At 38.0% G+C, this 12,056-nt stretch overlaps 2 protein-coding genes and 1 long non-coding RNA gene across 4 annotated transcripts; 2 read left to right on the forward strand and 1 right to left on the reverse strand.

The window, feature by feature from the left end:
• The first annotated feature begins 261 nt into the window (after positions 1 to 261).
• emc (Basic helix-loop-helix domain-containing extra-macrochaetae) lies at positions 262 to 2,608 on the forward strand. Its single transcript, XM_012494789.3, has one exon. The coding sequence runs from the start codon at positions 970 to 972 to the stop codon at positions 1,351 to 1,353; it is 384 nt and encodes a 127-aa protein (XP_012350243.2). The 5' UTR covers positions 262 to 969; the 3' UTR covers positions 1,354 to 2,608.
• Positions 2,609 to 4,062: 1,454 nt separating this feature from the next.
• Positions 4,063 to 8,325, reverse strand: Psa (puromycin-sensitive aminopeptidase). 2 transcript variants are annotated; one of them, XM_086913493.1, is made up of 4 exons: positions 8,058 to 8,325; positions 7,448 to 7,692; positions 7,177 to 7,324; positions 4,063 to 6,827 (listed from the first exon to the last, which is right to left on the reverse strand). In XM_086913493.1, exons 1-4 carry the CDS (start codon positions 8,184 to 8,186, stop codon positions 4,749 to 4,751), a joined length of 2,601 nt encoding a protein of 866 aa, XP_086769619.1. In that variant the 5' UTR covers positions 8,187 to 8,325; the 3' UTR covers positions 4,063 to 4,748. The 2 variants fall into 2 exon arrangements, with proteins under 2 accessions (XP_086769619.1, XP_012350241.1); XM_012494787.3 differs by lacking the exon at positions 7,177 to 7,324 and adding an exon at positions 6,973 to 7,123 and having other exon boundaries at positions 8,058 to 8,324.
• Positions 8,326 to 9,896: 1,571 nt separating this feature from the next.
• Positions 9,897 to 10,894, forward strand: LOC147656878 (uncharacterized). Its single transcript, XR_015293846.1, has 2 exons — positions 9,897 to 10,314; positions 10,378 to 10,894. It is a non-coding gene; the product is annotated as an uncharacterized LOC147656878 (long non-coding RNA).
• The last annotated feature ends 1,162 nt before the right edge of the window (positions 10,895 to 12,056 follow it).

Consider the following 12,056-nt stretch of genomic DNA (forward strand, 5'->3'; position numbering starts at 1 on the left):
TTCGAAGCATAATAATTTTTCCAAAGAAATCGATATAAGTTCACATGTACCGGCAAATAACCATGCAATCGAATACAAACAAGATTATCGCCGATTATATTATCTGAGATCGCAAATATCGGGTACACTTTTCTGAGTAAAAAGGAGAAGAAAAAAAAAAGTAAAAAAAAAAAAAAAAAAAAAATAGAAGAAATTGCTAATACATAAATATTTACTAAAGTCCATATATAAATAGGTCAGATAACAATCCGTTTCGTGAGCGATTCGAGTCCAACGCTATTTTATTCAGGCAGCGATTGCGCCGTACGGGTAGTGGAGGCGTCGCGGGTAGAACGGAGTCGGGGTGGGGGAAAGCTTTAAAAGCGTGCAGGTGAGGGGCGGAGACCAGTTGACTTCGATCCGTCGAGCGTGACGTGTTGGAAGGAATACACTTAGGAATACACTCTTCTCTTGCGCACTCGTTGCACCCGGAATAGTCATCAGACAATTTCTCTTCTCGTATAATCAATCCATTCAATGTAATGTTCCGCGCGAATGTAACCAACTCGCGATAAATATTCGTAAAAATTGTGTGTGACATTTGTGTTGTAAAACATAATATTTAGTCAAAAAAAAAAAAAAAAAAAAAAAAAAAAAGGAAAGAAACGATATACAAAAGTGATCAGAGACAAAAAGAAAAACGAAATATCTCGATCGAATACGAATCTCTATCGCTAACTCGTGCGCTCACTTTGGTGGGTTGGTTCGATCGATAAATACACGGGGTGCGTGCACTGGCGTTCGGCAAATAATCAGCCGTACGTTTTGGAAGGTGTGCTTGCTTCGAATCGAATTAATCATCGACCCAAATCTTTTTCAACCTTTACCTGCTGCTGCTTGAACCGGTGTCCAGCAAACAAATTCTCGCACGTCGACGTCGACCAGAAGAATCGAATCGAGTGGAAAAATACGTACAGATACACGCACAACATGAAAGCGATGGTGGTGAGCCCGGTGGGCGGCAGAGTACCGCCAAGTCGAGGTGTCCTGCATAATAGTCTTGGAATCAACGGAACTCGTCGTGACCTGGAAGCAGAAGAAGTAGCTGCTTACTTAACGAAGTTGAGATCTCTGGTGCCCGACATGCCGAGGAAACGGAAATTATCGAAGCTCGAGGTTATCCAAAGGGTTATCGAGTATATCTGTGATCTTCAAACAACTCTCGAAGAGACGAACGTGCATAATGAATCGACTGTGGCAAAAGCGACGTCAAGACAGCCGTTACAACCGTTGTTGAACGCGACGACGACCGTCCCAACGACGACAACAACATCGACGACGACCACGATAACCGGAATGGTCGCGGAACGGTGACCTGTGTCGGCGAACGAGCTACAGTGAGGTCCAGGTCGCTGCAAGCTTCTCGTCCTCGTGGGCTGACGACTTGACCTCCATGTTTCGGCGTCGTGGAACTGTTCGAGTCTTCTTCGGGGAGTTAAATCGAGAACTCGGCTCGTTGTGGTAACGTTTTGGCGTATGGATGTTGCCTTAACCGTGTTTTGTGCTCGTCCTCCATTGTATAGAGATTTCTCGAAGATTCGAAGGCCGAAAAGGAAAACAGGGATAAGATCTTGGTGCTCAAGTATCTGGCAAAAAGAACAAAATGTTTTAAGCGTTTCGAGAAAAGAGCGACCTAACCTAACATCGAAAAGGATGCGCTCGAAGTATCGAGGCGGCGCCTGAGAGAAGAGCGAAGAACGATGCGAAAGAAGGACGACGAAGCGGGCCGATTACGGCCGATCTAACTTCTTTCTTCGAGGAAAGATGTAAATACTTGTACATAAAACTCACCGCATTCCTCGCACGAGATCTTTCTTCTCATCTTCGATTCGCTTCTTTTCGTCCATCCAACTTTCCGCTTCCAACCCCGAGATTCTTGTAATCTTTTCCTAATCCGAGCTGTGTTACACATGTAAACGACGATCGCATTATCTCTTTTCACCGATAATTATCTTCTTATATCGTTTTATTATATCGAAACAATCACGAAAATCGTTTCATTCTCCGATTTACTTTTGTTGTAACGTTGCAGTTTATCGTTTCGATAGAAAATTCCGGTCGATTGGTGATGAATTCGATTTGAAATTTAGCAAATATTTATCTATTAAATTTTTGTTCCAGAAATTCCGGATATTTATTCAAATATCTATGATAATTAAAATCGAATTGATCACGTTTCTAATTGTAAGCATACAACCCTCGTTCACAACTGGTCGTGAATGGATCTCCCCCTCCTTTTCTTTAATAGTTTTCGCGTGGAAGAGAAATGTTTATCATCACGTTGATCAGAATCCGTATTATTTCAACTCCCCCTTGTAGATAATAAAGCGAATTATTTGTATTACTGATCGATTAATCATCGATATTCTATATTATTATTATTATATATTATTACACGATTATTATTGTTATTGCTTTTCATATTATAATTTAGAGATTTCTCCATAACTACTGTATATTTGCGAAGACTGAAAGGCTGTAAAATATAAGTATACTTGAGTTATAAAGATACATGAGTTTGCTACACTCGCTCATGTATGGAAATAAAATACAAACTGTGTCCATGCAATTACTTCTTTTTTATACTGTTCACTCTCATCAAAGATCCGTCCTTGACTCCTTTTAAATTAATCTGTGAAAAATTCCAAATAAACCAAAATAGAAATTGTCGCTTATATAACATTGTAAAAAGAAAAAAAAAATTGTATATTTGTGAAACTTTATTTAACGTACGAAAAGTAAAATTCAGGCGTTTCAATTTATAGGTGAAAGAAACCTCATAGAGGTGAAAGTAAAAATACTTAACAAAAGACTTAACATTCCCATGTTATATCCATATTTAATTTCCTTTTCGTAATTTTCTTCGCATTTAATTTATATTACATTTATCTCGGACAAGACAACTTCCTTTTGAAATTTTCTGCGTCAACTTTATCTCTAAAAAAATTCGCAGCCGTTACATCATACTACTTTTCGATTCAATCCTTTCACCCTTCGTTCGTGGATAGACGATATCCATCATTTGCCAAATTAACCAATCGCGTACGAAATAGTACGACTCGAAGGTATTACGATTCACAGGTATTATCTACGTTACGTTAAGAAATAAAATCGTTCGTTAGCCGATAAAATATCCCAGAGACGTGGGATAAAAAGGGACGTCGTTCCCAACGATCAGAGTCGAGAATATCCCCCAACCGGCCAATTTCTCCTCGTTACGTAGTTTCCCCGGTCGCTGCACCGCTGAAAGCGATAAATCCGCGAGCGTCCCGCGGAACACGCGCGCAGGGTGGGCTTAAATGGGCACACGTGTACGTAATAATCCTCGCACACGTGCGAGAAGGAGGGTCTCCAGCCTGGAGGAGAGGACCAGGGTGGTCGTGTCGTTGTAGGAGTCCGCCAACTTCCCGTATTGATCGTGTGTCCCCTGTCCCAGGTCGCGTGCGCGTTCCTGGGAACTTGGAGACCACGGAATACCCACGGGAACCGATTCAGTTGGAACGCGCGTGTCCCCGGCTCTCTCTCGTCCCTTCGTCCACTCGAGCCTGCTCCGTATTCATATGGAGAGACGGAGAAAGAAAGTAAAGCGGGGAGGGAAGGGGTGGGGGAAGGAGAGGGTGGCGGACGACTACTCGACTAATACGACGAACCACCAGGCTGGATAGGACGCGTGTGCACGCGCTAATAAACGAAAGTGGAGGCTGACTCACGACAGCGCACCCTCCTACGCGGGCTGAAAGAGAGCTGATCGATGCTGGGGATAAGGAGCACGACTCCGTATTACTCCGTACAACCGTCACCTTGCAAGCGTGTAACGATGCTTAAGTGACCGATATATGTGACTTGTGCTCTCGCCTACGCGTCGTTCAATCAGGAGATCCCGGATCGGCGGAAGAGTTCCATGAGTTTGAGAGCTTGAGAGGGATGGATTGTATGAGTTTTTTGATCAATATAAAACATGAATTAATTAGAAAAAAAAAAAAAAAATAAGAGAAAGGTTGTTTGAATACGTACTCGAACAGATACAAGCGTAAAAGTATTTATTTCAATTCTTTTCGATTATAGTGTTTGTGATATAAATGGGTTTTTGCAGCTACACGCTTGTTTCCTTTTTTTTTTCTTTTCTTTTCTTTTCTTTTCTTTTCTTCTTGTTTCTCGTTTTATTTTAGTCGTAATATAAAAATGGTAAACACTAGGTACCCGGGTTCATGGGACATCGTTCTATGCTTGGGAAAGAATTTATGCGTGTCAATCGTAAAATTGAGTAGATATATATAATAAATGCCGAAGAAGATATAATTGCTGCAATTTAAAAATGCTTTGAAAAAAAAAATGATAATACCGATAATATAAACTATATAGTAGCGTTCTGTACATTTGTTAAAAAAAAAAAAAAAAAAAAAAAAGAATTGCAATTAAATTTGCAACGAAACAACAAACAACTATGCACGCAATCGTTAAGCAACTGTTGTATATGTCTATGTGTGTGTGTGAGTGTGTGTGTGTGTGTAAATGCAAATCTTTACGATGTCGTATGATACAAGAGAATCTGCGTCTCTTCTCTTTGTTCTCTAAATTGACTCGAAGCAATTCTTGCTTATTTTTAAAACTCACAAAGGCATGATATCGCCCTCTCGATTTCCTATTGTATCAGAAATTGTAACAAGTTAGAGACAAGAACTCAAGGCGAGAAATAATTCATTGTACTACTAAACGTGGGTGATCAGATATTCCTTGATAGAGTCTTTATCCCTGGCAAGCCATGCCGCGTTCAATCTGATAGATTCGACACTTTGTTGGACCGTTCTTTCGGTTCCCGGTGTCGGATGATCCTTGAAGAACTCTTCGACATCTTTGGCCCGTTCTTCGGTGACGAAGTTTTCCGTGGTGAATTTTACCAATCTTGAAATCAAGAAACCGCCACCGTAACGATCGAGCAAAGTCTTCCAATTCTCTTTAAAAAAGTTCCAAGCCATCACTCGACCTTTGTACGTCATCGCCACCGACATGATGGCGAACACCGTGTCCTGAGCCCTTACTTCGTCGCTCATAGCAAAGTTCAGAACTTTCGCCAGCAAGGTCTCGTCTTTGATCGCACCCAGAGCTCTCAATATTCTATCTTTCTCCTCGTGCAAATCCGCCTCTCGATAAAGCCTCAACATAGTCTCGTAAGTTTCGGTGTCGCCGACAGAAAGCACGGCCCGATAAACAGGGCTACGCAAATCGGCAGCGAGTAATGTTGTACCGGAGACGTGCAATTCGAATCTTTTTTTCGCTTCTTGTATAGTGTCCTCGTCGTTCAGCGCTGCCATACGACCTAAAACAAGAGATCGTAAAAGGGTATCCAAATGGCTCTCATTAGGTTTAGGATCCCAGCCCAATTTATTGGTGATGTCTCGCATCAAATTACGTCCAAACGCTTTGAACGAATCTTCGAAATCCAAATGGGACACTAGAACTCCGATTTTCCCTAGACTATTTACTATGCTAGACCACACAGTGAAATTATCCTCGTGTTGAAATGCTTGCATGAGTTGAAGCACTTCTATGGTAGAAGCGTGGCCGGCTTGTACCATGGCGAACAGATCGTCCAGTAGACCCAATCTATCCAATGGAGGTAGTGCATGATCTTTGACAGCGGGTAACAAGAGGGACAATGCTTCTGGACTGTAATGAGTCCTGTAGAAACCGATCGTTCCAGGATTGATTTTTACCCAATGATCTTCCGGCACGTCTTTGACTCGAAATTCTTTTGTTTTCTCGTCCAACAGATCCTTAAGTACACACTCCTCAGGATTCTTCGACGTGCTTATGCTGATCGGTATGATCCAAGAATTATTTCCGGTATCCGTGGATCCATCAGCTAAAAATCTCTCTTGGGATAGCGAGAGAATTCGATCGGTACCTTCTTGGCGATGTTGAACTCTCACAACGGGGAATCCTTGTTGTTCTGTCCACGTGCTCATCACACTGCGGACTTCTTTCTTACTGGCTTCTTCCAAAGCATCCCAAAGATCCCCAGTTTCCGCATTGGCGTAGCTATGTTTTTTCAAGTAAAGGTTCATACCCTTTCGAAAATCGTCATCCCCGATGTAAGAGTGCAACATTCGAATGACGCACGCGCCTTTATTGTAAGAAATGTCGTCAAAGATCTCATCGATTTCGGAAGGATGACCAACCGGCACTTCGATCGGATGACTATTCTTTAAAGCGTCGAGTTCTAAAGCTCTGATGTACGTGTCTGTTACGAATTGTGTCCAAATATCATATTCGGGGAATAAATGAGCAACGCATAAAAATTCCACGAATGACGCATAACCCTCGTTTAACCATAAATGAGTCCACCATTCCATGGTTACAAGATTTCCGAACCATTGATGCGCCAATTCGTGCGCTACTACTAAAGCAATCCATTGCTTTCGTACAGCAGATGTGTTCTGTGGATCTACCAGTAGGCAAGTTTCACGATACGTGACTAAACCCCAATTTTCCATAGCTCCGGACGAGAAATCGGCAATCGCGATAAGATCAATTTTCGGAAGTGGATAAGCAATTCCAAAATAAGTTTTGTAATATGGCAACACTTTAGTCGCCACTTCCAATGCAAATTGTCCCTGTTCTTTCTTTGATTTCGGTGTGTATACGCGTACTAGTACACCATCACTCGATGTGTCCTCTATGTAATCGAATTCACCGACCACAACTGCTACTAAATACGTCGACATGATTGGTGTCCTTTCGAATACTAAAGTTTCGATTGCTTCATTCGTCACCTTGTTTTTGATCGGCTGCAACAAATAAAAATATATTTTTTTAAATATTTTATATATATATATATATATATATATATATATATGTTTGAAAATACACAAATTAAGAATGGAGAAAACAAGAAGAAATAAAATAAAACCACACGTGCTAGGCGCTGCTTACCATATTGGAAAGTGCTGTAAGACCTGATGGTACATTTAGAGTAATATCAAACGTAGCTTTGTGTGCTGGTTCATCCCAGCATGGGAAGCAACGTCTAGCATCTGTTGGCTCGAATTGAGTTACAGCTGCGTGTTCAACAGTTCCATTGACCCTGTAAACATATAGAAAATTTTCATTATTTTAGAGATGTCAATTACTGCTTACCATGTTTGATAAGCCAACAAGTGGCATATCACGTAGAAGCACAATTGATATCGTAAAAGTTGCTTTTAAAGATGGTTCATCCCAACAGGGAAAGAATCTACGAGCTGATGTAGGACATAAATAAGTTACAGCATACCACTTATTTTGTCTATAAAATGTTAGATACTTAAAATAAAAAACAATCTAATGTCTTTTTCTTTATGATAAAAATATTTCAATATAACATATTTAACTTAGATTATTATTGTAGAAATTGTAGAAATTACAGTACCCAATATATTTGCTCCTATAGAAGCCCTTCATTTTATCGTTAATTTCTCCTATAAACTCCAAGCTCAAGTACCCACTTCTTCCCACTGGCAATTTTTCGGAAAATACCAAAGTTGCTGTTTCTTCAGACGAAGAAATATCAATATGTTTTGTTGGAATGATTTTTCCATTATTATCATTAAAAAATACAGTCTTTATATTAATATCCAATGAATTTAAAACAATAGTATCTGTAGATTTTTTCACCTATAAACATTAAAAATTAGAATTATAAAATGAAAAAATTTTAAAATATAATATTTAATATTAAGATATAAAAAATTAAGCATTTCTCGTATTATTATTATCTTATCACTTAAAATTTAATAATGCCTTTACACGAGCCTTTACACGAGATCTAGAATACAGATAAAGTAAGATAAGAAAAATTCCTTAAATTAACTATCAATAAAATGGAATGGAATCCGTCTTGTAGTATATGCTATACGAATTTTGTGGTTATGTTTGCCATATGGTTAACATTTCTTATTCCATCATTCGAATTATAAATTTACAATACGATATGCAAGTAATTAGTGTTCTATTGATTGATTTAGATTGATTCAGCTTACGTCAATGTGCACGTCCTCCTTCCCGTCGAAGACGAAAGTTTTCAGATTTGGTGACAAAACAATATTATAATGATAAGGCTGAACATCTGTGGGCAGCCGACGAAATGGTTTTTTTTCTATGCTTGACATCTCTCGATGTTGAATCACGATTCGAAAAACTCTTAAATATCGAAATATCTTGAAACCCGTTTTGAGCTTTTCCTTTTTGCCGACTCACAACGCGAAAGTATGCACTAACACGCAACGCCTCAAAGCATTGCAGACGCATGCGCAACATACTTACATGCTATCTATAAAGATGCGAATGGAAATGGAACCATAGACGAAATACACAAGATAGACATGACATCTTATGAGATTTCATGTTTTACATTCTGAAATACCGACCTCGAAAAAAGCAGTGTTTCTTATGCCCTCTATAATTTGCTATGGCCAATACAGAAACTATATATTGTCGGTGAAAAAAAAAAAAAATATATACATATACATACACTACAAATAAAAAAATAATCGTTGCAATAACAGCCAATTAGCTCATATTATTTGCTATAATTTATAATTTTATCAAAAATTAAGTAAGCAAGTATGGATAAGAATTGCAAGAAATAGTAAGAAAAGAGTAGAAAAAGATAGAATAAAAATTAGGAAATTAAATTCGCCAAATGAATAAACGAATTGAATATAGAAAGAATAAGTAAATAATAGAAAAAGGATGAAGAAATCGTCAGTGTTATCTTTTGTTAAAGATATTTTTTTAAAAACAGAATAAAACACTAGAATGCTGTAAATATATTTAATATATAAACAAAAGAACAAATGGTACGTAAAAAAATAGATTGGCTAAGAATTGATTGTCCGTGCCATCTCTTAGATATCAAAAATACTTTTTTAAAAATTATTTTTTTAAAAACATTCAAGAGATGTCGCTAATTCTTAATTTTTATTATATCTTACTCTTCTTATAGAGAGATGGCGCTGATCTTTAATTCTTATTTTATTTTATCTTGCCTTTAAAGAAACACGTTTGGTATACAAGAGATGGTGCTGACTGAGTGAATTCTTACTCTTCTCTATCCTTTTTTTATTATTTGCTGTCCTTTTTATATATGTTTCATTTACGGCACTCTGAAGATGGCGTTGATTCCCTAATTTTTACTCTATCTCTATCCTTTTCCTATTATTTGCGCTTCTTGTCTATATACGCTCAGTACGGCACCATAGACGAATATTGCACGGGCCGATTAAACACGTTTTCATAATTTTTTTCTTATACTTTCGAATATATGTCAATCGTTAACGTAAAAAATATAAATATCGTATTCTCTTTATCGTATTGTATATCCAGCTCACAAAATATAATCAAATATAATTAATTTTATATATTAAATTGTAATCTAACCTATATCGTAATATTTGACGCGAGTGTGTGTTTTGAGGCATCGATGACAACGATTATTTAATGTTTTACAAAATGATGTGGAACCATCAAATAAAAGAAACATCTCTGAATACAGATCAAGTTTTTAGGAGATAAAATAAAAATCGAAATGCAAGAATTAAACAAGTTTCAGTTTCTACTTCGATCATATAATTTTTTATCGTTAAACATGTGCGATTAGTCGACACGTTATTTTTCATTAAGATAGAAATTGTAAAGGGGAGGAAAAGAAAAAAAAAAACGCGCAAAGGAAAAAGATATACAAACGTAAATTCGACGGTAGACACCACCCGTAGACTTCTATAGTCTTCGCAACTTCACGCTCGGATTTGTCCGTGAGATCTGAAGTAAAAACTCGTAAGATTACAGCGATCGTCAGCGCGATAAAAAGCCGATCGGATGAAAATCCACGGGAGACGGTAATTTAACTTGACGTTCGTTATCTTTCGAGTTTCCTTTTCTGAGCCTCCTACGGAGTATCTCTCGATACACACGATTAATAATCTTTTAATTTCTAACCGTTCCTACCGAATACTTCGAACTGTCGCTTCGGGAATTCGAATAAATTATCGTTTTACGAGATTTCATAATCAAGTCGTATCTGTAAGCGTTTCTGTCTTTGATCACTCACCGTTCTATGCAAAATGACTTTTATTCAGTATTTTATGACGCATTCAAGTCGCATAATTAAATATCGAATTACGAAAATGTTCCATTAACATCAGAGTTAAACACGTTATATCGGTCTCGTATTCTCAACGATACAAAATACGTATATATCGCTATATCGAAAATATTAATATGTAACATTATAACACGGTATATATTTATAATACGATATTAAAATAAATTGTTTTTCGTCGTTCCTTTATTATTTTATAGGATCTTTTAGAGGAAGTAAATTGAATGGAAGAAATGAAGAAAGACAGAAGAAAGACAGGATTGAAAATTGAAAATCAAGTATTAAAATTGCACTTATTGTATTGTTACCATACTTTGAATCGTAAAGGCTACAATTTTATGCAATCCCCATCATCGTTTATCGGTAAAAAAAAGAAGAGATCCAAAGCTCTAAGCCGCGTTTAAATCCTGTAATTATACTCCGAATAAAGACACCACTTGCATACACGAATTGAAAAGAGAATAACGAGACATCGAGCATTATATTTAACAAGGCGCACTTTATTAAAGGCCGTTCACACTGCGTGAAATCGTATACGAACACAGGAGATAATTACTTATCAATTATGATTTTTATCACCTTTGTCACCTTTTTTCTTTCTCGTTTTTATATATCGATTTTTATGTATCAATGACAGACGTTATCCCGTTGCAATGACGCAAAAATGAAGAAGAAACTTTGGAAGCCAACTACTTAATAAATAATACAATAATGCAATAATCTTTTTTCCTTTATCGACGACTTAAACCGCGATTGTTCTCAACGAAATTGCATACGTATTTCGATGTTAACACTTTCGACGAATAGAAGAAAGAAGGGCAAACGTGTGTGTTTGACGTTCGTTCATCAAGTCGAGCAATACAACTACACTTTCTCACTCCGTTCGACGATATTAGATCGCAGACCGTTGATTATATTTTCCGTGATATGAATATATAATAATTTCTATCGCGCTACTTTGTAGTAAGCTGAGAATAATAAATTATCCTATGCACGTACGTATATATCGCCTGTTCATAAAAATTGATCGTTTATAACGATGTATGCTTATTAAGCTTATTATTAGCACCAAGATAATATTTATGTTACCGATATCGTGATTGAGAAGGTGATTTTGAAAACTCGCTTGAAAACTTCGCTTGGAAAAATCGTCGAACTCTTCTTATCAATGCTATTTATTCTTTTCAGAGAACAATTCTTCTTTTTTAAAAGAAGAAAAAAAAAAGTTAGCAATTTAGAGGACGGCTCGAACGTTCTTCGAAATAACGTCGCGAATATCGGATTTATCCGTTTTGAGGAAGGTAGCCGTTTCCAGGAGGCCCCCCTTCCAAGCACCGAGTCCCCCGAATTCCAGGGGGCCTATTACGAGGCAAACAACACTCTCTCCACTCGAGGTGGCTCGCCATTAGAATTACAAATACACGGGTGTACACGGCACGCGCCCTGGGCGCTCAACTCGGTCTCGGTTTAATGCCAGACATTTCGCGAGAAATTCATCACAAACCCCTCGGGGCGAGAACGCGCCTCGCTCCGCCACCATCGTTGCAACGGAGATGCACGCCAGATGGTCGAAATTATCGTTACAAATCGGTGGTGTTTCTTTAATTACGCGCCTTATCTACTTCCCTCCATCCAGAAGGATTCTCATTGCCTCCTTTTTCCAGAGGTTTTTTTATCGTATGGGAAAGAGATTCGACAGGGAGAATGATCGATATTGTTCGATTTCTGAATAATCAAACAAAAAGTCGAAAAATCGCGATGGACAAACAAAGATTTGTCGATAAGAACGAGGACACAATAATGCGTTTTGTCCTCTTCTTTTCGAAATCCAGCTGCCTGAACCGTGGCACAACCTCGACTCTCACGCTTTCGGATCGAT

Source organism: Apis florea, unplaced genomic scaffold, assembly GCF_048593485.1.
Source record: "Apis florea isolate Af1SG1 unplaced genomic scaffold, ASM4859348v1 contig_3496_pilon, whole genome shotgun sequence".
In the NCBI taxonomy this organism is placed as follows: Eukaryota; Metazoa; Arthropoda; class Insecta; order Hymenoptera; family Apidae; genus Apis; species Apis florea.